At 37.1% G+C, this 26,704-nt stretch overlaps 1 protein-coding gene across 2 annotated transcripts; it reads left to right on the top strand.

The window, feature by feature from the left end:
• The first annotated feature begins 21 nt into the window (after positions 1 to 21).
• On the top strand, positions 22 to 24,809 carry LOC134321333 (cingulin-like protein 1). 2 transcript variants are annotated; one of them, XM_063003035.1, is made up of 19 exons: positions 22 to 90; positions 2,574 to 3,597; positions 4,719 to 4,813; positions 5,241 to 5,337; positions 5,424 to 5,525; positions 6,594 to 6,742; positions 8,666 to 8,801; positions 9,201 to 9,413; positions 10,163 to 10,369; positions 10,849 to 10,953; positions 11,945 to 12,097; positions 13,435 to 13,605; positions 13,712 to 13,864; positions 14,559 to 14,648; positions 18,317 to 18,400; positions 21,500 to 21,624; positions 21,902 to 22,010; positions 22,536 to 22,699; positions 23,230 to 24,809. In XM_063003035.1, the coding sequence occupies exons 2-19, from the start codon at positions 2,614 to 2,616 to the stop codon at positions 23,285 to 23,287; spliced, it is 3,195 nt and encodes a 1,064-aa protein (XP_062859105.1). In that variant the 5' UTR covers positions 22 to 90; positions 2,574 to 2,613; the 3' UTR covers positions 23,288 to 24,809. The 2 variants fall into 2 exon arrangements, with proteins under 2 accessions (XP_062859105.1, XP_062859113.1); XM_063003043.1 differs by lacking the exon at positions 13,435 to 13,605.
• The last annotated feature ends 1,895 nt before the right edge of the window (positions 24,810 to 26,704 follow it).

Here is a 26,704-nt window from a genome sequence, read left to right as displayed (position 1 = left end):
TAATCTGTCTCTTTTTATTTGTGACACGCTGTACCTTTACGTTTTTTTGTGAGAAACGTTATCTCCGTTTCAAAGATAAAGTGACAGCTGGTAAGTACACCTTAATGTTTTACATAGTTTATATACCTCCTGCATAATTTCTACTAAAATACAAACCACCCATTTAGGAAATTATTAATGTGTGTAATAACTGATGATATATACCCATCGTGTATCATACGCCACATATAAGGTTTTCCTGAGTACAGCAATACAAGGATACAACAGAAAAATAACTAACAAAAAACTTTAAAGTTTAAAAATACATAAACTTGTCACTACACTGTTAATGTAGTAAACCTTGTACAATGTTCTAAATATTACTTGTATTTACATTCAGTGTTACACACAACTAGAGTCTAACAGGCAAACCAAATTATGGGTCACCATGGAAATAAATAATTAATTTCAGTAAATATTTCTTTAAAATGATTTTAATATACTTAGTTACAGTAGACCCTTGGCTTACGAATTTAACTGGTTCCAAAGGGCTGTTCTTAAGTCAAAATGTTTGTTAGTTAAACCCATAAGAAAGTTTTCCCCATAAGAAATAATGTAAATAGAATTAATCCGTGCCAGACCCCCCAAACCACCCCCTTACCTAAACTTTCTAATGTCTAAATGGTCTTTTTTGTTAGAAATACAAGTGTTTTTTCCCTTAAATCTTAAATTATAGAATATACATTCCTGTAATAAACAACAATAAACAACAATACACAGTAGTACTGTACAATACATAAAAACACACACATCACATTTCAGTACAGTACGTGTGCTGTACCATACACCATATTAAATTTCCTTTTTTTTAATAAAATGTATCTACCAGAAACAACAATAACTCTCATATTTCTCTATTATTTCCTTCTTTATTTTAACAGTATTGTCTTTTGTAGGTGTAGTTGCACGAAAGAAAGAATACTTTACTGAGCCGAATTTCTTCTTCTCTCTCACTCACTGCCCCCTCTGTCTGATACACAGTGACAGCTACTGGCAGGAGTAATTATACAACACAACAAATGTAATATATTTTTTAATTTTTCAACACTATGCTTTCTCTGCACCTTCTTTGGGGTCGTTTTAATATTAAATTTTACAAAATATAAAGAAAACACCAAAAAAACATTGTCTGCTGTCCGAATGTTCGCTCACTGTATATATAGATAGAGAGACAGTCGGAGCCAACTTGTTCGTGACGTCACGTGTTTTGCGAATTTCGGTTCGTAATCCTAAATTTGTTTGTACGTTAAGTTGAAAAAGATCGTTCATAACCCGAAATGTTCGTATGGTAAACCGTTCGTAACTCAAGGGTCTACTGTATACGTTAAGGCTGTTTTGAATGATTATGTAAGCTAAAACAGCATGGTGTAAAGTTTTTGTGACCAGTCATTAGCCATTGCATGTAAATAAGGGGGTCAATTTGTCCTGAAGGTCAATTGTCATTAAAGAATTATTAGTATTGTACAAGAATTTAAACACCATAAAAAGAACAAATTAAACCACTTTGCATTACTCTTTACTGTCAAATGAGTAAGATGTAGCATTTATTGAAAATGAACGTCATAAATATGAATAGCAAACTGATGCAAATATTATCCCACAAATGGTTTATTGTAATACAGTAGCATGTGTTAAATTCAGCAGTTATAATTGAAATAAAACACATGGCACGTTATTTAAGGGCTGCACACGACTTACGTTGGATGATGTAGCAAACATATTCACAATATGTAAGGAAATTTTATGATATGGATTATATATGTATCACAATATATTTTCGCAGTGGCAGCATAACAGTGCCAATACCAGCATAACAGACAATGAGGTTGCTGTAACATTGAAGCTGGTCTCTTTTATAAATTTTTATACATGTTTCTAAATTTGTTAGGATTTACTTAAAGCATGTGTTGTGACTATTATTAAGATAACAAAATAGCATATTCCAGAAGCTGTTTTTTATTCCTGATCTTGTACACTCTTAGTTTTGCCGTTTAATAATAAACAATCTTAAATGTTAGTCATTATCAGCCTTATTCCTAGATGACTGTTTTTCCAGACAAATCCACTGTGCTTTAAAGTCATCATATAGGAGACTGATACAATTGCACACTGTTGACGTTAACATACAAGAACATTTGTAGTCATAGTTAACGTCAGTGTTCTTTTGTTTTTGCTGCCCTCACTTTAGCGTGAGTGTAAAGAGTGACCTACTAATGTTTTACAAGCTGATGAAAAAGCAACATTGTTATCAGTTAATACTGTTCACTGTCAGCCTGTTTAGTATGGAAGTTACATCTTATGTCACAATTTGAATCTGAATCACTTTGTCAGTACTTGTAAAGTGCAGCAATTGTTTAGCTTGTTGTAGAACAGGCCAATAAAACTAGAAGTAATGACAATTTCTGACATTGTGGAAGCGGTGAACATTGGGGAAAAAGTAACTCAGGGAGGCCACAATACAGAGAACATTTTGTACGTAAGCTTTCATCCAAGCTAAGAGTGTTTTATTAATGCATTGTGATTTTGCTTTTCAGCATCTAAAGTACAGTAAAGACCCTTCCACACACACACCTAATGGAGTTTCATGAAACCAGCAGACATATGCACCAGGAAGATAATAATTATGATCAAATACGGACAGCTCATAGCGATAGATCAGGATCTTTTGGTGTGAAGGTACAGGTACAAGGAATACAGGGCCATCCATATGTGGTGTTGAATGGTAAGTCTTCAGAACCTCCTGCACACAGAGATGTCCTCTTTATGGATCAACAACACAGAGCTACAAATGGACAAGCTTCCAGTGTCCAAGGCCCTCTAATGGATTATAGATCAACAAGACAGATGAATATATCTTCATTGGTTCCATCGTCTGTCAATAGTCCACCTTCTGCCTTGCTGAACTCCCAGAGACACCCTTCACTTCTCAGACCCTGTGATATCAGGAGTTCAGCTCACTCAGACTTAAACCAATTTAGCACAAATGCACCTTTTCATGCATCTAATGTAATGGTAAAGAGAGCCAGGATCCCTCTGCCCGGAGCAGGGAAAGTGAGTACCAAAGGCCATCTAAATTCTAGAGAAGCAGCAGCAGAAAGTGTACCTTGCCGCCCTTCACACATTGTGTGTAGGCTGTCCGTACCTTATTCTGATGAAGACCATAGACAGTCCTTGCAGAGGATCGGAAGGGTTAGACACAGAAATCAGGTAAATTCAGAGGACAGGAGACGGTCCCAAAGTGCTGGCACATCTAGTTCTGGTGGCTCTTCCAGGACAAGCCCTGTTCCTGCAAGAGTTCAAGTGGTGGGAAAAGAAGCAAGTGCAGCACCAGCTTTAACAGCTGGCAGATTGTCTTGTAATAACAGCATTTCAAAACTGAGAACAGTAGAAAGCATTTATACAGCTGATATAAGAACTTTAACTGCAGCCCAGTTTGAAGGACTGAAAGGACTGAAAAATGAAAGATTACAAGAGCCAAGATCAGGAGATATTTACAGGGATCTGCCAAGATGTTTTCAGCAAAATGGTGACCACTCAAAGACAGAAAGGGGAGTCAAGGTAAAGTTTTATGTATGTGTACCAAATGCTAACATTCATTCTTTTTATCTGAGTACCATGCATTTAGTCTCTGTTATGTGGAACAGCTTTATAATAAAGTACCTTTTCTTCTTGCAGCATCAATTTCAAAGAATGCATTAAGAAAATATTTTAAACTTAACAGTTACATAAATGTAAATATGTATAACAGGCTGCCAAAAGGGTGTAACCTGCAACAGGTGCTTTTAGACACTGTTGTAGCGCAGCTAATAAAAGCATTTGGAACAAATGATAAAATGTGTTCACAGTCTGTATGTACAAGCTCCATTTCTGGCATTGGGATGTGAGCATTTACAGAATCATGCCCTTCTACGTTGCCATTTATGGGTGGCAGAGGGGGCATGGAGGTGCAGATGACTGACACGTCAGTTCCTCTGACAGTTACATACATCTTGCTGTGCATTAATTCGCTCCGGGTGGAAGTGTTTTTTTTATCACAGTTTCATTCACACCGAGTTGCCAGCTTCTCTCTTTCGGGAAATCCATTTTTTGCTGAAACCACAATGCAAGGTTAATACGTTTGGAAGTATTAGTAATAGAGCCTGGAATCACTGAGATTCATGGCCCCTCTGCTGCCCTTACATAGCATGGCAGGTGATCATCGTGCCCCCTGCTGATCTTTACGGCAGGTGCACCAGTTAGATAGATGATAAAAGACCTTAATTATTTGCAATCCTGAAACATTACTCAACATTTGAATTAATTGACAATTTACTCATGAAATTTGGAACAAAGTGGTAAGCCACGACCCATCATTGCTTGTAAAGACTGATCCTTTGATGGATTCTCCTTTATACCCAATCATGATTTCTTCTTTGATTACCAATTTACCTGCTTACTGTGGAATGCTTTAAAACACTATCAATACAGTACAAATGTGAAATGTCTAGTGGCTTTAATGTCTGTAAGTCTGTGACTGCTGTGTCAATGTTTGTTTACTGAGCCTAAGTTATTAATGGCATAATATTAAGTGCTGTGAACGTTTTCCCCACACATTTGAATAGATTATTTTTACTTTCTGATTTGTTGCTTTATATTTTTGATTTCTACTTTATGCACATTTGTTTGTCTGTGCTTTGAAGGCTCCCCCAGATATTTTGAAAGGACAGCAAGAACTACTAGACCAGCCAGATGAAGATGCAACTAAGCTAGTCCTGTTCAACTATCTCAAAGAAGGGTAAAGCATTAGCAAATCTTATATTATTCTAATAAGTACTTTATACAAACTTCTTGTGAACATCCTGCATGAATCATCCAGTGATGAAAATCATGAAGGATGTGGTCCTGCAGACCCTTAGATAACACAATGTTATTTCAGGTGGCTGGACCGAGAAGGCTTTGGAAAATAGAAATTCTCTCAGAAGTCAAACAATAACAGTGTAACTTTTTATGCCTGTGTGTGACAAGATCACCTTTCTTTAATTTCTGTGGACTGGCTGGGATATTTTTGTGTTCCGGTTTTTAACCCAGATGTTTGTTTACAGAAACGGCATCAAATTTCCCTTAAGTAGTAACAGGCTAATTCATTGGATGTTCAAAAAAGCTACATATGACATGCAGTAATAATACTTAAATGCTTAACCAATATACACATTGGTCTGTAGGAGTGTTGAGGACAATGAGGTTATCAGGCAGAAGGTAAATCTGCTGTTTGAGAAGATCCAGATGTTCAGGTCATATGCTGCCCAAGACGTGGAGGAGGTGAGGGCTTATGCTGTTAGTCAGATTAGAGTGCTCAGATCCTTTTTTAGGTTTTAACCAATTGTAATTTTACTGCTTGAATTAAGATTTCTAGGTCAGAGGCTAGAGTAAAAGATCTTCAGGATAAAAGGGCGGAACTGGGGAGTCATGTCACTGAGCTGAAGCAACATCTGGAGGAGGAAATTAAGGTAATAATAAAATATACAGTAAGCTCCACAATTAATGACACACATCCTGAAAAAAGGGTTGCATTTTTGTGGTTTTTTAGTTCAAAATCACACAGAAAATATTGGGACACGCTTCTTAATCATTGAATCAATATTAAAAATATTTAAAATGTTGGGACACACCTCTTAATCATTAAATTAAAATGTTTCATTTATTCTGTTTGATACAGGTGTAAAAAAAAAAACACCTAGCCATGGAGTCTGACTTTACAGACATTTGTGGAACAATGAGCACTTTAAAAAAGCTTACTGAATCCCAGTGTGGTAGCGGGATAATCCCGAGTTCGAACCTCAGCTCTGCTACAGGTCGCCCTCTAACATTCCTAATTGGCAATGCCTGCAGCAGACAAAATTGGCCATTTAAGTCTGTCGGGTGGGAAAAAGACCGGACTGAAAAGTGGGTGGGGTCTTCGACGCTGTGTAAGGACCCTGGTTAGTAGGTCTCCGTGCGCAAATTCACCTAATGTGTGGGCGAATAAGAAGGGGATGGTGGACTGCGCATGCGTCAAAGAGAGCGTGAGGCAGGTAAAAATCCCCTTCTTGGATACGACCGGAGTCTCCAGCAGCGGAAGATGAATTGACTACGCTAAATTGGGAGAAAAGGGGAAAAATGCATAAACTAAAGAGCAAAAAAGAGTTCCAAACCTCCTTTGGCACTAATTTCAGGACTAAAACTGTGTGCCGGGAGCTTTATGGCATGGGTTTCCATGGCCAAGCAGCTGAATACAAGCCTTACAACATTATAGCAATGCCAGGCTTTGGATGGAGTGTTGTAAAGCATATCGCTGCTGGACTCAGGAGCAGTGGAAATGTGTTTTGTAGTGTGCCCATAACTCTCAATATCTTGTATTGTATTCAAACACAATTGTTAGTTGCTTTGAATAGAATGACTTCAACCAGGCTTCTGTTGTTGTTTCCTTGGTACAGGCTGACTGTACCAAGACTGTGTGTTTCAATTAGATCTAGAAGTAACATTTACTGTTGTGTTTACATATCCCTACTGATACATTAAACCATTGTTCTTCACAGAAAAGAAAGAATTTGTCAGAGAAGAGTGAGAAAATTACAGAGGAACTAAAGAAGCTTCAGGATAACTTAAGTAAGAGTGAACAGGAGCAAGTGTCACTTCGGCAGCGACTCACTGACATAGAGAAAGAACTGCAAGCGTCCCTGGAAGAGTAAGCTACTTTTAAAAACACATACCAGTATGAGGACCAACTTTTTTTTATCAAGACTTAAATAATATATCTAACAAGGGTGGCAGGCAGTCAGTACCTGTGCAGAGTTTTTTGTGGGGTTTTTTCTTGTTACTCTCTTGGATTTCCTTTCATCTTCCAAAACCATGCCTGCCATACCCTGGGACCTGTGAAGTGTATATTGAGCCCACCACTCGCGAGTTCGAATCTCACACAAGGAGGTTAGTGAGTCTATCCACATGCGATATGGTTCTGTGTGGGAACCCAACATTGGCAGTTGATGACAGATTGGACATGTCATTGTAACAAGGTGCAAGGTAAACTGGCAGAGCGAAAATACATCAAAGATGTGTAATGCAATGAGCCTATGGAAAAGAGGATATATAAAGAAAATGAGTTTCAGGTGGGGATGATCAGTTGATTTGGGGAAGATCAGGTGACATGCTGTGCACTACATGGGGCTTGTCTTGAAGTCGGAGGGGACGTGTGGTGATCTGGCTCTCGTTGATCACATCAGGGGTTGAGCAAGCAGCAGAGAATTCACAGTTGGAAATTCTTGGGAAAGTAAAACAGTATATTGACCCAGTGTTCCAAGAACAGGCACAGATCCCACCCTAGGACTAGGACAAACAGTTACCAGCAATGAATAAAAGAATGAACAATTAAGTAAAAAAATCAAACATTACATATTGCATCATGCAGATCACTGTTTTCTGAAATATACTTGGGAGTGGTGGTGTAGGAGTGGTAGGGTGGGGGATGTTGGTGGAGTTGCATTGTCCTTTAGTCAGCGGAATGTTGAAGATTACTGTACTGTCATCACCTGCATCAGCTCTGTCTGTATGAGGGGCTGCTGCCTCACCTCAGCACTGAAGGCTCAAAAACGTAATCTATTACTAGACCAGCACAAAACCTGTGTCTTTTCTTTACCTACACTTTATTATGTAAGTCTACAGATTCTTGCTTTTCCAATGGGTGAATCCTCTGCTTTTGGACCCATTTCCAGACCCATTTTATTGGCAATTATTTTTCAAATTATTGATTTACTTAGGTTGGCTCGGTGGGTAGCACTGTCACCTCACAGCAAGAAGGCCCTGGGTTCGATCCCCAGGCGGTGCGGTTCGGGTCATTTCTGTGTGGAGTTTGCAGGTTCTCCCCATGTCTGCGTGGGTTTCCTCCGGGAGCTCCGGTTTCCTCCCACAGTCCAAAAACATGCAGTCAGGTTAAATGGAAACACTAAATTGCCTTATAGGTGAATAGGTGTGTTTATGTGTGTGTCTGCCCTGCGATGGACTGGCGCCCCGTCCAGGGTGTTACTGTGTGCCTTGCGCCCATTGAAAAGCTGGGATAGGCTCCAGCACCCCCACGACCCTAATAGGATAAGCGGGTAAGAAAGTAAGTGCGTGATTTACTAAACATACTAATGTTTTAAATTAGCTGCCTAATAAGGTTGTTCAAATGTACCGAGTAATTAGCTGGAAATTGTACCAGGTCTTTCATTTCATTTTAATTTTATTGTTGCTTTATCCTAGTCAGAGTTGCGGCAGGTCTTGTTCCATTGGCAAAAACTGGGCACTAGGCAGGAACACCCTGGACAGGGTGCAGAGTAACAGACTGCTGTCTGTTTTGGTAAACTGAAGTAGTGTTCAATTTCACAATACAACTGCATGTATGAAGGGTGCTGGTCTGCTGACCATACATCTAATATAGAAATATTATTTGCATGGAAAAGAATAATGAAAGTCTACAAAATATATGTTGGCAGCTGTTACACTTAATGAAGTGTTTAAATATGATCTATGTGTGTGAAGCAGTTGAAATGTCATGTGTCCATTACAGATCAGGAGTTAAATGAATAATTATTTATTGCTTATATTCACTTATATGTATCTATGTTTATTGCAGAGTCTTGCTGTTAAAGAGGGAGCGAGAACGGAGTCGGGCAGAAGCAAAGAGTTTGCAGCAGCAGCTTTCCGACATGCATGATGAACTGGACAATGCCAAAAGCTCAGAAAACCAGGAGAGAGACACTGTCCTACAGGTGAGGGACACCATAATCAGTAATTATGTTTACTTTTGCTGTGTATTTTGGGGTTTACAAATAAAAATGCAGGCAGGCCAGTGAAGCACATGCACATTGTGTCTACAAAGTCACGCTGTTATAGTGCTTAATGGCAGCATGTCTCTCTCTTAAATTCCAATATAGGCCTCTGCATCAATGGTACTTTCACACAAATGCATGTCACCTTTGTTGTAGGCCCTGATGCACCACATATCATGACAGATTTTTGATGACATATTTGCCATATGGACTTATCTGACCACAGCACATGTTTGTGCTGTCTTTTTGTCTATTTGAGATGAACTTGACAGGGTTTTTGCATAAAATGAATCTTTGAGTTTGTCTTTGCCATTTCTTTATACTCTTTTTTTTTTTCAGGAGCTAGTAAATTTGCGCATGGAGTTTCAAGACTTGCAGCAGGTGCATGAGGAACAGGAGGAGATGCTGCACTGGAAGGAAAGGGAGCTGATTGCCCTTAAGGGGGCACTGGAAGAGGAGATCTTAGCACATGCCCAGGAGGTGGAAATGCTGAAGGAGCAACACAAGCAAGAAATCCAAAAGTTACTCAAAGTCACAGAAGACGCTAAAGAGGTACATAAAAAACATCTGGGATCCCTAGAGTTTGGTTTGAAAAGGGACTTTGTTCACTGAAATGTATGTGGTAGATTAGAATTTGTTATTACGTTACATTAATATATGAAATGTGTTAAAATGTAACTATTCAGGAAAATTCTGATTCAAGATCAGATTTACTGTGAGCCATGCACCATTAGTCACCCAAACCTCATTTCTTTGGTCAATACTGAACCTTTTACTATCCCTTGACACAAGTCATCTTGTCTGATTTAATATCAGTATATGTGTAAAGTGGATTTAAGGCACAGTTGAAAGGACATTGTTTCTCTTTGAAGTGAACTTGAAAGCAGTCCCTGCACCTTATTAAATGTTACTCACTACATCTGGAGACAACGCTTTTTAAGAGTTTCAGGGACTTGGGTGTGACGTGCTCACCTGCTGTATAGGTTTACGGTAACGTCCCCACCTGTCATGCTAGTATGGGCCAGCAGATGACTGGCATAGCTGGTTCCTTCAAGGGCAGTCTCTGCCATTAAAAAGCTGTTTCTGAGGCAGCTACAACACAGTAATCTCACTGTTTACTGATGCTTTAAATGCTTTAAAAATGATAAAGACCAAACACAGAAATTTTTTTTTTTTAAATGATGTACTGTAGACAAGGGAAACAGAATATTGAATATTTGAATGAATATTTCAAACTAACAATGCATATGGGTTGATAACAGCCTTATTTAGAACCAGAGGCATTACTTTCTCCTTCTCAGAGCATCACAGCTGTGGCTCAGAAGAAAATAGAGGTGGAGGCTGAGATGAAAACTAGTCGGGCCCAGATTGAGGAGCTCACGTTGGACAAAGAGCTACTCCTTGGACAGATACACAGTCTGGAGACCCAAATCACCACTCTTAGCAACATCATCCAGCAGTCCAAGAGCCAAGAGAAACAGCTCAAAGAACGCCTGAACAAGCTTATGGTAAGGGGAAGAGACTAGAGAACCGTAGTATTTTGAAACAAAAGCTCATAGGGTGTTTGTGGTTTCTTACTACTATTAGTAACAATTCTATGTTTTCTTTTGCTAAATATACATTTAGAAGGCACTTTATTAGGTACACCTGTCTTGTACGAACATGTATCAATTAGATGAACTTTTATTGGTCTACAATTACTAACTCTAGCTAAACTTTTGCTCTCTACACCCCCCTTCCATACCCATTTATTGTGTAAAATGCACCACCACAGCACCACTGTTAGCTTGACAGTTTCGGAAGAATGTGCTGTTCTCATCCTGGCATTGACATTAAAGAGTTAAAATTAATGGCATTGCTGCACCTGTACACTTTATACAAATACTACACACACTACCATGTTATTACCATATTTTTGTCATTACAATCAATGAATGTACATGCCATATAGATGTACATAATAAAGTGCTCATATTGTTTTTTATAGGAGGAGAAACAATTGCTTGAGGAAGAGTTTTCTGAGGTGAGACAGCAAGAGGAAGACATGTGTAGTGCCAACAGAGCTCTGACCAGACACCTCGAAGACACACAGGTCAGACACACCTGTAAATGCATGATATGCATGATATACTAATAAATCTACATCTAAATAGACTAGTATTACAAATAACAGTCCCTCTAGAGATGTTTTCTTTTGCAATTACAGAAAGTCCTGTAAATTTGACTAGTCCTTAGAATATTTAAGAGGGGTTGAAATCATAGTGTGTTTCTTACACAATGCACATAGCTGTGTTTCACAAACTAACTCCATGTTCCACAGTAAAGCATATGTGTGTGTGTGTGTGTGTGTGTGTGTGTGTGTGTGTGTGTTAGACCGATGGTAGTTACTCGAATAAATGTTTTGCATATACAACTTTAAAAGCAGCTAAATCATTATGAACTGATGTATCTCCAAAATGGCAAGGGGTGCTTATGGGCAGCTGTAGTGAGTACCTACTTGCAGTGGACTGAGGAGGGAAAAGCTACTATGGGCTGAGTTAGTTGGGTAGTTATATACTATATACAGTGGATATACAATGGTCTGCACACGCCTATATCACAATACCAAGTCTTTGTGATGAAAAAATTGAGTTGTACAGATTATAGGTCACAATAAAGGTGGAAATAAATGAAATGATTTGTTTTGGTCAGATTTTTTACATCACAAAAACCTGTAATTTTTGCTGGGGTGAGTAGACTTTTTTACATTGACTGTACTGGATAACAATAAAGGCTATCAAATCTGACATAGACCAATACAAGTTGTTCTTTGGCTTACATTGCAGATAATTTTAATACTGGTTTGGGGGAATCTTCCACAACACACATTGCTTTGAAGCCTTTTGTGAATGGGGCCAGGTATTCACATGCCAGTCAAAGTGCCAATGCTAACTCCTGTCCACTGACAGAATTAAACACAATGGACACACAATCTTCAAAACTGCACATTAAATCAATAGAACAATGACATCCGGTCATGTAGCTTTGTAAAGTTTTGTAGAGGTTTTGTGCTTAGATGTCCTAACTGCTTTTCGTCTTTATAGAGTGAGTTCACCAGGTTAAATCAGGAACACCGGCAACTTAAGGAGAGACTGAGGGATGAGGAGCGACAGGTAGAGGAGCTAAGGCAGAGCAAGAGGGAACTGGAGCAGGAGAGAAGGAAGCAGGATAAAACCTTTGAGGAATTACAAGAAGAGGTAAGAGGAGGTGAAGGGAGGTGTAAACTAGGAAGGTGCAGATATTGATGTTCCTTGGATTGTTTTTGCATAGTGTATTTAGAAACAGAACCTGATCTCATTAAGAACTGCATGGTAATTACATTGCAGTACAGAACTTCTACGGAGTTTTGCATTTATGCTTATGTTAAGTTTAACCAATTAAAATGCTAAGACAAGAAAACTTCTGTGATTAACCTAAAGAGGCACATGCAATATAATCATAACAAATTATTCATAATCAAATCACCCAAAGATTTATATATAAAAAAAGACGTATTTAATGGTTTAGGTGCTGTTTTATTACAGCATGTTAATACTACTACTACTACTTTCACTATTACTACTACTACTACTATTACTAATAATAATAATAACAGTGTTTTACTACCAATACTACTGGGCGGCACAGGGGCTCAATGTGTGCGCCTGACAGCAAGAAGGTCCTGGGTTTGATCCCCAAGTTGGGCGGTCCAGGTCCTTTCTGTGTGGAGTTTGCATGTTCTTCCCGTGCCTGTAAGGGTTTCCTTCGAGAGCTCCAGTTTCCTCCCACAGTACAAAGACATGCAAGCGAGGTGAATTGGAGATACAAAATTGTCCATGACTGTGTTTGACATTAAACTTGAACTGATGAATTTTGTGTAACCAGTAACTACCTGTTCTGTCATGAATATAAACAAAGTGTGTAAAACATGACGTTAAAATCCTAAAAAATAAATACCAAAACTCCCAATACTACTACTTATATGATTGCTGTATCAAAACATTTTTGACAGTGTAAATTTTATTGTACAGTATTTGAAGAATATGTTGATTTTCCATGTTTTGATTTTCTTAAAGAAAACAGTGTGGAGTCACTAGTTTGTTGTAAGGCTGGGTGATTTAGCATTTCATTTTATTTTCATGTTTTACTTTATCCTGGTCTGGGTCAGCGTGCGTCCATTTTTCCCAGATGAATTAACACAAAACGGACAGGATTTCAGTCCATCATGGGGCAAAAGTGGTTAAATACTTATATCGCTACACACAATATGTAAATGTGTTACTCTTTTAACAATAAATAATACTGCAGTTCTGCATCTTGAATCATGTTAAGAGGCTACCAAAACAAACTGAGAAATTGAGTACTGAACTGTTGGCCTGTAAAACAATGCAGTCCCAGTTTTTCAGGACTAAGTTCTACTACTTGGTACTAGTTGAATGCAAAATAAAGGGTTCTATAAGTATCTAAATGTTAGGGTACATGTTTAATATTTTATTTAATTTCAGTTTGTTTGCATATACAACCCTGTCACATTTTGTTATTGTTCTGGCTTCAGATAAAGGCAATGCTGGTGGGTTCAGAGAGTGAAACACAGAAGTTGCAGGATGAGGTGGATAAAGCCAAAGATCATTGTTCAAAAGAGCGTAGTGCCCTCAGTATACAGCTTCAAAACACAGAAACTGAGCTAAATAAACACCAGCAATCTGCAGATGAAAGCCAAAAGAAGGTGCTGGAAACACATATACGCGTAGATATACACAAAGTGTTGACTTGGATAACTAACAGCAAGTAAGCAAAGTGCAGAAATATCACGTATTGTACTGTGTGTGCAGCTGTGTGGGCTGGAGGCCGAGTTGGCTCAGCGTGAAGCAGAGGTGGAGCAGGCCGAACTTAAGTGCAAACAGCTGGAGATGACAGTAGAGGAGCTGCAAGAAAGCAGCAAAACTACACAGAATGACAGAGACAGACAAGTTAAACTTTTGGAGGTAAAAAACCAAACACCAAAAGCACCCACACACATCAGACTTACTGCTAAGAAAAGACATGGGATTTCTTATGTACCTAAAATGTATGTAGTATGCAAAAATGTTACTATACCTGCATATGCAAAGTACACACATGAAGTACACACAACCACAAATGAATACATTCTATACACACATGTACATACATACTAATTGCAATGTTAGTTGATGGGGAATAGCAAGCTAAACATCCTATAATGTTTGGGCAAATGCAAAATTTATCATTAATATACTTGATAAACCATGCACTTTTAGTTACACTAATATACACAGTACAAAATACCATGACTATACCATATTTAAAAAAAACAAACACTGTTGCATCATGCTTACTAGTGCTAGTGGTACAATAATGGTATTACACACCTATCATTATACCTATTAATGTATAATTGATTCTGACTTCTGGCGGCCATATGGATAGTGTTTCTTAAAAGTGTTCTTCTATTCTGGTCTTCAGGGATCTTAATAATTCATTTATTGTTTATCTAATTCATATAATGTTCAGTGTATAGGTTGGAATGGTGATAGAATGCAGCCTTGTCTAGCTTCTTTGCCAATGTGGAACCAGCAAACCAACAAAATTACAACTACAGTATTGTGTTTGCATTGTGAATTTTAGGGATTTTAACATGCTGTAAATGTGTATGTGTAGGTGCGAGTGACACATTTGCAGGAAGCTTTGGCAGAGGAACATAGCAGTGGTGACGATATGATGGACAAAATGGAAAAAATGAAAGAAGAGGTGTGTTGTTTTTAGCACTATACAATTTTACTAAAGTCACAATCAAAATATTAGATTTAGTTATTGGGTGTTTTTGTTTAGTCAGTTAGTCAATTTCACAACAATATGCAATTTGTTTATTCTCTTAAACTTTGAATTCTTATTTAACTGACAAATGTTTTAACTAACTAAACAAATTGTGTTTTGTAAATATAAACAAATTTAGAATTTGATGCCTGAAACACATTCCAAAAAAGTTGGGCCAGAGGCATGTTACATCAACTAATTAACACCTGTAAGCGTTTGGGAACTTGGGAAACTGCTGCTGCAGGTTGTGCTTAACAGTTGTGGTCATCTGAGGCACCCCATACTGTAAACATTTGGCCTTTGCACCTATTACTGATAATAATGTGGATGTTTTTTGTCTTACATCCTTGAAAACAAGCTGAAACATGAACACATCTGACCACAGCACATGTAGCCACTGTCTTTCGGTCTATCTGAGATTATCTTGGGCCCACAACAATGTGGATTTTCTGCATAGAATTGATGTTTGGCTTTCAGGTAGTTTTTACTGTACTTCTGAGCCCATGTGTCTATATTTATCATAGTAGCATGACAGTTTCTTATGTAATACCATTTGAGGGCTCAAAAGTCACGCACATTCAACAGTGGGTTCTGGCCTTACACATGGAATGTGATTTCTCTGCATTCCCTGTATCCCTTCACAATATTGTGCATGGTAGATGGGAAAAGGCTAAATTATTTACAATCTTGTGTTGACAGTTGTTCTTTTTGAACTGATTGACAGTCCTCTAATGTAGTTTGGCACAACGTAGTGAGTCACAGCCCATCTTTGCTTGAAAAGACTGATACTTTAGTTGATCCTACTTTTAAACTTATTGCTGCAATGTTTCAAGATGGTAAATATTCTATAGGCTTTTCACTTTTTTTGCTGTCATACACCACTTTTCGAGTGTGTTGCAGGCATCAAATTCTATTCTGTTTATATTTACAAAATACACTGCTGGTAACAAACCTTATATTTACAACAAATACAAAGTTGGTCAGTAAAAACATAAAATTTTTGGTTTGTACATTTGTCAGTTAAATAAATATTCAAGCAAATTAACAGATCACAGCTTCTTGTTTTTATTGCATTTTTTAAATATGTCCCAACTATTTTGGTTTGTGCATAAACACCCCTTTTAACAAGTTAGTTTTAGTCACACCCAAAAAATGCAAAGTTGCATTAAGTCAAGCACACATTGTGCAATCTTTATAGGCAAACACTTGCTGCAGAGTGAGCTATATTAAGAGCTTTCAAAGTGGCACTGTTAAAAAAATTCTCAAAAATCCATTTTTGCCCTGATGATCTTCTGTAAGTTGTGTATGCTGTAAAGCAAAAAGAAAGCTCTGTAATCAGCTGTCCACACAACATTGTAAAAATTTTTTTTTTTTTCAAACAGTATTGTTGTATTCATACACAGTTGGACTCATTACAAAACTGATTACTCATTGCACATTACAAAAAATACCCCCAGAATAGTCTTATGGTAGTAGTTCTGAATGTGTGATGGGACCTGTTCACTATCTATGTTTATAGATTGCTTAGCTTAATCTGTCCATAGGTGGTGAAAAGAGGGACACATAGTTCCTGGGGACCTTAGTTTGATCCTTGCCTATGTTCATTGTCTGTATGGAGAGTGTTTATTTTATGCCCCATGTTTCCCTCTGGTAATTCAGTTTGCTTGGACCTCGCAAAAACATGGAAAATGTAGATTGGCTCATTTAAAATACAATTGAAATACAATTGATACAATTAAGTAAGTAAGTAAATGGGTGAGTGTGTGTCACTCGACAATGGGTTGGCGCCCTTTCCAGGGTGTGTTCCTGCCATGCAGCCATCATTACCAGACAAAGTGGATCAAGAAAATAGGTAAATCTATAGCACAGTCCCATCACAGTTCCCAACAGAGCTGCTGTATAAAGGCTGCAAACCAACAAGCCCATTAAGTAGAGCAATCCTCACAAATTCTTGCTGACACTTCAGGTGTAGCAAATTACCATAAGGAGCCAAGTCTTACAAAGGTTTTCTGTAAACCATAGTGTTTGCTTTAAGAAAACAGAGTTTGCCTACACTCAGTAAATAAGCATTGAAATACTGGTTTGGAGAAAACACACACACTCATAAGCTTACATAGCACTAGATGTGTTGATACAACAACACAGATTAAACCTCTAAAGGTGAAGGTGTCTGCAGTTTCCACCCCTCATTTTTGCTGATTGTAGCAGACAGGCAAGATAGTATAACTGATTTGCATCAATAACTCAATGACTTCAGCTGCTAATAGACTCCATTTAATCTGACAAAGAATTGTTATACCGTATTAGCTACACTATTATTTATTAATAATACATCCTTATTATTAAGTTCAGGTCTTTCAGCCATGCCCATTACTAGCAGGTGTATAAAATCAGTTACATAAAGTACATTATAGGCCTTCAGCTTTGTGAAAACAGTCTTACAGCACTGTGTCACAAAGTCCATAACATCATGGTTTGATGTATTTGGTATGATGGAACTGCAGTAGTCTGCTCAGAATACCTTTGGGATAAACTGGAATGTCATTTAAGGGCTAGGTCTTTCCGTTCAACATCAGTGCCTGACCTCACAAATGCTCAGGTTAAACTTCAAACAGACATTCCAGAGCTAAAAAGCTCATGAACTGGCATCCAAATATTTTTGGTAATTGTTTTTCTTGTACTATAATGTTGGCTGAAATCCTCCTGCATTGAATGGTTAAACCATAGACTTTCTTAATAGATGTCTTTTGTTTGACTAATTAACTTAACAAGCCATATATCTTATTATTTTTGTCAGTTTTCTTCCTGTACCAGCCACACCTCTGACTGAATGACTGAATTTTATTATAATCGTTATGTGATATTGGGGGTTATTAGAAGTAGAGAAGAAATGTTTTCTCAACATGACCAGATGTCTTATAAAAGTACCAGTAGCCCTAATAGTGTAATGGTGTAATGTCATATTTTTATTTAGTTAAGGACATGATGATCAAGACATGATAAAACTGCTTCATGTCATGCTGGAGGAAACATAATTTAACTGAAATGTTGTTGCTGTTGAAATAATTTGTACAAAAAAAAAAATATATAAAAATATTTAAGAATATGAAACAAATATAAATACATTAATTCCATTACTGAAAATACAAAAAAACACAGAGGGCGGCATGGACGTTTTATGAACGACCGTGGGTGCTTCACCTTGTAGCAGACATTTTAAATGATCTGAATTCTTGCTAAACTTCTCAACTTACTTATGACTTTTAATTACATTATTCTCTATGAAAGTTAAGAGTCTGTTTTGAGTCTGAGGGCAGTTTGTATCCTAGTGGTTAAGGTACTGGACTAGTAATCAGAAAGTCGCTGGTTCGAGCCCCACCACTTCCAGGTTGCTGCTGTTGGGCCCTTGAGCAAGACCCTAAATTGCTTAGACATCATGCTGTCACAGTACTATAAGTCGCTTTAGATAAAATCATCTGTTAAATGCCCTAAATGTTTTGGTGATATTGCATTACCAGCTAGAACTTGAAAGCTGTTGATAACATGTATGTGTGATGGTGTTTGTGGGAATGTTTTTATGTTTTTATGTTTGCCTCTGATAGGTTGAGCTGGTAAGAGCAGATTTGCTGCAGGAAAGAGAAGTGAATCAGGACTTGGAGTGTGACAAGATCAGTTTAGAGAGACAGGTAAAGGCTATTGCCAAATGGAAATTTCTTGTAAGCCTTTTTACACATCTTTACTGGGGGTGCAGATAATTGTGAAAAGATCGTTACTTTGCCATACCTTTCACTGCCTTATATTTCTGCAGATTGTTGAATTCTTTTTGTGGGATGTGACTCCCACACAAATTCTCTTTATTATTTTTACTGCTCTGTGTTGTTCCACCCATTTGGACTTGGGAGTATCCAACACATATTTCCTGCAGATGTTACGGGTGAGAGGTTTTTTTGAATAACAAAGGTGGGGAATGTAAATCACATCACTTTTCTCATACATACAGTGCCTTGCAAAAGTATTCAGCCCCCTTGAACTTTTCAACCTTTTGCCACATTTCAGGCTTCAAACATAACGATATGAAATTGTAATTTTTTGTGAAGAATCAACAACAAGTGGGACACAATCGTGAAGTGGAACGAAATTTATTGGATATTTTAAACTTTTTTTAGAAATAAAAAACTAAAAAGTGGGGCGTGCAATATTATTCAGCCCCTTTACTTTCAGTGCAGCAAACTCACTCCAGAAGTTCAGTGAGGATCTCTGAATGATCCAATGTTGACCTAAATGACTGATGGTGATAAATAGAATCCACCTGTGTGTAATCAAGTCTCCGTATAAATGCACCTGCTCTGTGACAGTCTCAGAGTTCTGTTTAAAGCGCAGAGAGCATCATGAAGACCAAGGAACACACCAGGGAGGTCCGAGATACTGTTGTGGAGAAGTTTAAAGCCGGATTTGGATACAAAAAGATTTCCCAAGCTTTAAACATCTCAAGGAGCACTGTGCAAGCGATCATATTGAAATGGAAGGAGTATCAGACCACTGCAAATCTACCAAGACCCGGCCGTCCCTCTAAACTTTCAGCTCAAACAAGGAGAAGACTGATCAGAGATGCAGCCAAGAGGCCCATGATCACTCTGAATGAACTGCAGAGATCTACAGCTTAGGTGGGAGACTCTGTCCATAGGACACAATCAGTCGTACACTGCACAAATCTGGCCTTTATGGAAGAGTGGCAAGAAGAAAGCCATTTCTCAAAGATATCTATAAAAAGTCACCTGGGAGACACACCAAACATGTGGAAGAAGGTGCTCTGGTCAGATGAAACCAAAATCGAACTTTTTGGCCACAATGCAAAACGTTATGTTTGGCGTAAAAGCAACACAGCTCATCACCCTGAACACACCATCCCCACTGTCAAACATGGTGGTGGCAGCATCATGGTTTGGGCCTGCTTTTCTTCAGCAGGGACAGGGAAGATGGTTAAAATTGATGGGAAGATGGATGGAGCCAAATACAGGACCATTCTGGAAGAAAACCTGTTGCAGTCTGCAAAAGACCTGAGACTGGGACAAAGATTTATCTTCCAACAAGACAATGATCCAAAACATAAAGCAAAATCTACAATGGAATGGTTCACAAATAAACGTATCCAGGTGTTAGAATGGCCAAGTCAAAGTCCAGACCTGAATCCCATCGAGAATCTGTGGAAAGAGCTGAAAACTGCTGTTCACAAACGCTCTCCATCCAACCTCACTGAGCTCGAGCTGTTTTGCAAGGAAGAATGGGCAAAAATGTCTGTCTCTCGATGTGCAAAACTGATAGAGACATACCCCAAGCGACTTGCAGCTGTAATCGCAGCAAAAGGTGGCGCTACAAAGTATTAACGCAAGGGGGCTGAATAATATTGCACACCCCACTTTTCAGTTTTTTATTTCTAAAAAAAGATTAAAATATCCAATAAATTTCGTTCCACTTCACGATTGTGTCCCACTTGTTGTTGATTCTTCACAAAAAATTACAATTTCATATCGTTATGTTTGAAGCCTGAAATGTGGCAAAAGGTTGAAAAGTTTAAGGGGGCTGAATACTTTTGCAAGGCACTGTATATTTTCTTCTCTAAATCTAAATGAGCTAAATTTGTATGACACTGTGCTATGTCTGGCCTACCAGGACAACTAAAAACACAGAGCAGTAAAAAAGCGAATTCTAAAATTTGACTTTAACCTAGCTTTCACACATGCCTCATTGTCACATCAGTGTTGATACAGATGCCAAACTGAGCATAGATAACTAGCTTCTCAGCTTTACTGTAGCTCAGATAAGAAAAGATGCAAGATAAGATAGACTTCCTGACAAAGGCCAGCGGTAACATAAGGCCATTAAAGATATTATAGCTACCTGTTTTTTTTAACAACATTAAGTGACAAAGCAGTTTCTAATATATACACCTCTACATCAGCTGATTCATTTAGCTATAGTTTAGTTTTTTGTTCTGCTGCCATGACTATTGTATCTGTGCATTTATTTGTAGGTTTTTTAGCTAGTATTATAATTTTTATGAAGGGGTATTGCATGTATTTTTTACATTTTGAGCACATCTTTGTTCTCTTTGCTTATCACCAGGGAGCATTGCTTGAATGGATCATACATTTGTGTCTCATCCACACTGTGGGTTTTTACAGCTGTTAGTTGCTGGATTTTAATTGAAATGCTTGACAAATGTTTGGGTCTTGATATTGGCTGCTGGCTGCTTTCTTTAGCCAATTTGTATTGGCTGGTTATGAGAAGATGAGATGGTAGCTTTGATCTTATTCCTCCCTTTAAGCTGGCTCTGTCTCACTCTGTAAATGTACTATGCTGTTGCTGTTCTTTTGATTTCTGCCTTTATATATAGTTTATGTATCATCAGGGAATATCCAGGTATTTGTAACTGTTAAAAAATGCTCTTATATGGCAATGTTGATGTTCACTTCAGTCTGCCCAGATCTTTGTTGTATTTAGATGTACTATTGTCTGCATCTCTTTTCTATTTGCAATTTTATATTATTCATGTACAGGATGGCATATCTGCACTCTGGAATCTTTATCTGTATTATTGGGAAACACACACACACACACACACACACACACACACACACATATACCTTATTTAAATGTTTAAATATTTTTTGAAACAATAATAAACAGTAATGTTCATGTATTCACAAGGCATCAAATTATCTAACAATATTGTGTTTATTGTTAGATAATTCTTTTTAACAGAGTATGGATTTATTTACATCTAGAACAAAGATCTAAAAAGTCGGGTGTTCTACCTAGAAGGCTCCCAGAGGTCTGAACGAGAAGGACTTGTGTCCAAACTGGAGCTTCGAATTCAGGAGCTGGAGGAAAGACTTCTTGAAGAAGAGAGGTAGGAATAATTTGACAGCTACAGAAAAGCAAAAATATACCCTGGGTTTTTATGAGCAATTCCAATCTGTGCTGGCTAAACTCATCATTGACATGAAAAAAATTTTAAACATGTCTGTTATATAGTTATCCTTAATATATCATCTATGTTCACCAATGCTGCAATATATAATTCTTGTAATATACTTGTAGGTTTCTTTTAGAAAGTCTGTGTCAGACATGTTATGTATTTGTGTTGCACTTCATGTTCTCATTCCTGTACTTGATTTTCTGAGCAGAGACAAGAACACTTTGCAGCAGGCAAATCGTAAGCTTGAGAGGAAGATTAAGGAGATGACCTTGCAGGTGAATGATGAACAGCTCCTGCTGCAGAACCAAAGGGACCAGGTGAGAGTCAGAAAATAAGCATATCCTTATTCGAAAAGTGGACACCTCTGGATGTCTTATACCATGGATTTTCTGTAAGAATTTTCTAGTAAAATTAATTTTATTAACAAGTTTATTCTGATCAGTGTTGTGGTGGGTCTAGTTTCAAACGGAAAACACTGGCCACAGGACATGAACAGGGCACCAATCCATTGCGTGGCTTCGGTCATTCCACCCCCAGACATAGATAATCATGTCTGTGTAGATGCCTGGCCGGTTGATAGCAGCGCTAAGATTCAATTCCTTAAATTAAACCATATTGAGATTTTTACTAGAGCTTCACTGCCAGCTTTGGCAAGACTGAAACTTTTTATTGCTTAAGATTGCTTGAGTGATCTGCTTAACACCTGAGAAAAAAGCAATACACTCACAACAGAGATTGCCAAGCACTTCAAAAATTCATCAGAAGAAACCATGTATTTGTTTTTGATAATGGTACTATTACTGTAAAGACAGTTTATTCATATTTTCAAACTCCCCTTGCAGTTAACCCTGCGACTGAAAACACTAAAGAGGCAGCTGGATGAGGCAGAGGAAGAGATTGAAAGACTTGAGAACAGCAAAAAGAAGCTTCAGAGGGAACTGGATGAACAGCAGGAGAGTAACGAGGAGCTTCATAGCCAGCTTTCAGTCCTGAGAACTGAACTCAGGTAACATGTTCACTCACTGGCTGTTGTTATAAGTATATCACTAAGTATATCACTATATTCTTATATTTACATGTAGGTACAAATCAAATAATGAAGGATCAGAGTTCTGTTGATGTCACGGTTTTGTGACCGCATTTTACAAATAATAATTTGCATAATAATAAAAATAAAAAATCTAGGTTTAATGCAAACATGCTTTGTTGCAGATAATCTGTTAATATATTGCAGGACAATGTTTGAAGATATGTATCTTTATAGTAGATGTATTTTTCATAGTGCAATCCAAACAGCTGTCACAGAAATAAAAATGCTTGACATTTATCCTTACTTTACTCACTGTTTATCTTAGGTGTATGCCTACATTTTATGCATCTGCAATTCAAATGAACATTGTGTCCCTGTCTGAATTCTTTGCATTATAATTTAAACAAATTATATATATATATATATATATATATATATATATATATATATATATATATATATATATATATATTTACAATTTTATGATTTATGATTGTTTTTTATAGGCGTAAAAACAAACCAATTCTGAATACTCTTGAAGATGAAGAGGAAGAAGAGCATTAGAACATCAGAGTGAATAACTAGAACACAAAGGAACTAAACTATTATTGATCATTAATCTGTTGTCTGCACACATTCAGTATGAATTAAAACATTAAGCTGAAACACAGATAAAATTACATTGAAACAGGTCTTCTCATCCAGCATCAGTGACTTGATTTTCATGACATGGACACAAATTCTCACAGCCTTTCCAGAAGAGTGAAAGCTATTGTGATTACAAAAGAACCAACTCTGCTTTACTGCTCATGGAATCAGGGGAAGTCCAACTTAGTAATGGCCAGGTGTCCACAAACACCCTTAATGTACAAACACCTTTTCTGGGAAAGTTTGGAAAATCTTTAAAAATGTTACTTTTACCCAATTCAAACATGTTGGTCGGACAAAATTTCTTTTTGTCAGTTAAACAAAGGTTCAATGGAATTAAATGCTTGCAGAGTAAACAGGACACAAGTACAGGAACATCACAATCGTGCTGTTTAAGAAATGGGAAGACAACAACTACACACTCAAGAAACAATCTATTATGCAGAGGAAACTCAATTATTGGATAATTTTACAACAAAAGTAGTTCACTCATTTAGATTCTTGATTTCTCAGATTAACAAAAAAGAACACTCAGACAACCTTCAGATTAGAATACAATAGAAAGTAATTCCTAGCACATGTAGACAGGAGGACCACAAGGGACAAGAAACAGAAAGACAAAAGGACAAATACAAAGATCTAGGTAGACAAAGAAACAATGACTGACTGATCTAACCCTATGCTAATGCTATCGGCAAAAAAAATGAAAAGATGTCCCAAACTAATCTAATATTAAATCCTACACTAACATGAAGTGCTAATCCCTATGCAGACACTAATACCAACACTAAGCTAACTTACAAGGAACTACAAGACAGATACACAAGACAGGAGACAAGACCAACAATTAGAGCAAGGAGGAGCAGGACTGAAACAAGACATGAACAAGACAGAATTATGGACAGTAACCAAGGCAGAAACAGAGACTGGAACAGAAACAAGAGTTACAAGCAGCAGGAACAGCAGTAATGACAAACAAGTTTAGGATCACAGACAAAGTCAGAAGGCACAAGGACAAGTCAGAAACAGTCAGAATCAATGACACACAATTACAAGCAAAGTCAGAATGACCCACAGGGAAGACAGTGAAATACTCTGAACAATAATTGAAACATGAGGATCAGCTGTGGGCCATAAACATGAAAACCAGTAAGAAGGAAGGGGCGAAGACAGAAGGGGTGTGAGACCAAAACAAAAACAATGAATACATGAACAGTGACAGGGAGGGACTAAAATTGTTGTAGAAAATGAACACATTGTTTTTATTGCTTTTTACAAAACATTTAAACATTACAATTGTTACTAATAATGTGGTATTTTTTACAAATGCATCTTTGATTCTGGTCCCAAAGTACATTTCATTGTTTCTAGAGTGTCCAACGCACTTGATTCAACCAATTTAAAAGCAAACATTTGGATTTGTATATTATAAATTATAGCACTTAAATACTATACTATGCTATAAACTTGCACTTCTTCAGACAGTGCACTGAATAGTGTAATAATTACTTTAGGGTAAATTAAATTAATACCACTTCAAACTTTTTTCTCACTTTTGGTTTTCCAAAGAAAAGGAAATAAAGTTTATGATTTAATTAATATAAACATGATAAAAACAATTGCAGAGTGAACAAAACACTGTAACCAATTTTTTTTTCTCATATACATAACAATGACATGAAGTTCATTTAATAACTCACCATGTATGTCGCTACTTTGTTAAAGTTTGAAGCGTTTTGTCTTTCATTCATGCCACACTGGTGTGTTTATTGTTTTATGCCGAAGAGAATACATTTTTGCATGTACTGTTTGTACTATAAGTGTGGACTGCACTTCTTTGTTAGATTACAAAGCAGATGACACATGTCCTTCTCATCCATAATAAAAGCAACTAGTTCCTGACAAACTTAACATTACTATTGGTGCTACAGCATCTTGGTATGAAATGTTGGGTAATGGCTACAGAGAATGCACTCAACAAATAGAATATTTATTACTTCTGAGATAAAACATTTACAGGTTTAATGTAAGAGTAAAATGAATAATAATAATGAATAGAGTGTATTTGGACAGGACTTAGCCATCTAAATGATCAGACATGGCATCTGAGGCAATTCCACAATTACAGGGCAAGGAGATTTTATTTTGAAAATGCCACCAACCAACATTATATTACTGTGATATTCTACCCCCTGCTGGTAATATTAAAATTAACCTCGCTTAACTCATTTTAGCCTTTTGGAAAATGAGCTTTTTGCAGTAATGCTATGTGTTTTATATCAAGTTTGATCAAGCTGTGTAAAAACTTAATGTGACAGTTACATTTTATTGATACATTTAAAGGTTTCCAGATGTATTAAAATCTATTTCGTCCTTCATCAGTTTTAGGAAAATGGCATCAATAGCACTGAGCACACAGCTACTTGGCCAAACAGTATAAAATATAAAGAATTCGCATTTGTACATTTTTAAACCAATTAAGGCTTGCTATTTTGTCCTCTTACTGCCTCATTTCAGATGTAATAGCATAAATGGGCTGATAGAGCATATCTTTTTTGGTCTTTAAGCCACATATTGCTTGTCTATTTAAATCCAACTCTGGATAGTAAACACTTTTCTGTTCTGCCACTTTAAAGCCTTAATCGTATATATACCAGTTTAAACCGTTTTATTAAAATGCCCTGCCCTAACTTTTTTGTTAAAAAGCTGCTGCAAAATCAAACATATTACAACTTATCAATCACTGGCCCTGCTAGACCTGCCATATCAAATGTAAGTAATGTTACCATGAAATAGCAACAACAGCTTAGCTGTCACACAAGATTACTGTTTAGTGCTGAAGTGCAAAAAAATGTTAAATAGAAGAGTAACAAGGGTCTGGGGTTTCATGATAAATTAGGGTTTTACAATAAAATTTCTGTGATAAATTTCGAGATCAGTTTCTTGAAATCAAAAGAACTTAAAAATCAGAAGAAAAAGTCTATTTTTTACAAAAGCAAAGGTGGCCAACTTCATTTTAAACAATAACACCACCAACAACAACATTTAAATCTTATCTCTTATCTTAAATATCCTGTTTATCCCATAAATATTGCATTAATTACTGAATTAATTTCATACATTGTGTGGTCCTTGGAGTCCAGGGCAGAAATGTAATTTGACTACCCCTACTTCAGCCATACCAGCATTAATTAATTAAATCATAACAGTTGCGTTATTATTATTATTATTATTATTATTATTATTAATATGTTATAATCTGATGGGCCCTTAGAGATTTAAAGTTTACTGTTAACAATATAGAAATAAATTATAGTTTTGGAAACAGTAGGT

Source organism: Trichomycterus rosablanca, chromosome 1, assembly GCF_030014385.1.
Source record: "Trichomycterus rosablanca isolate fTriRos1 chromosome 1, fTriRos1.hap1, whole genome shotgun sequence".
Taxonomy (NCBI): Eukaryota; Metazoa; Chordata; class Actinopteri; order Siluriformes; family Trichomycteridae; genus Trichomycterus; species Trichomycterus rosablanca.
The sequence above is the reverse complement of the archived record's forward strand: the minus strand, read 5'-3'. Positions and strand labels throughout refer to the sequence as shown.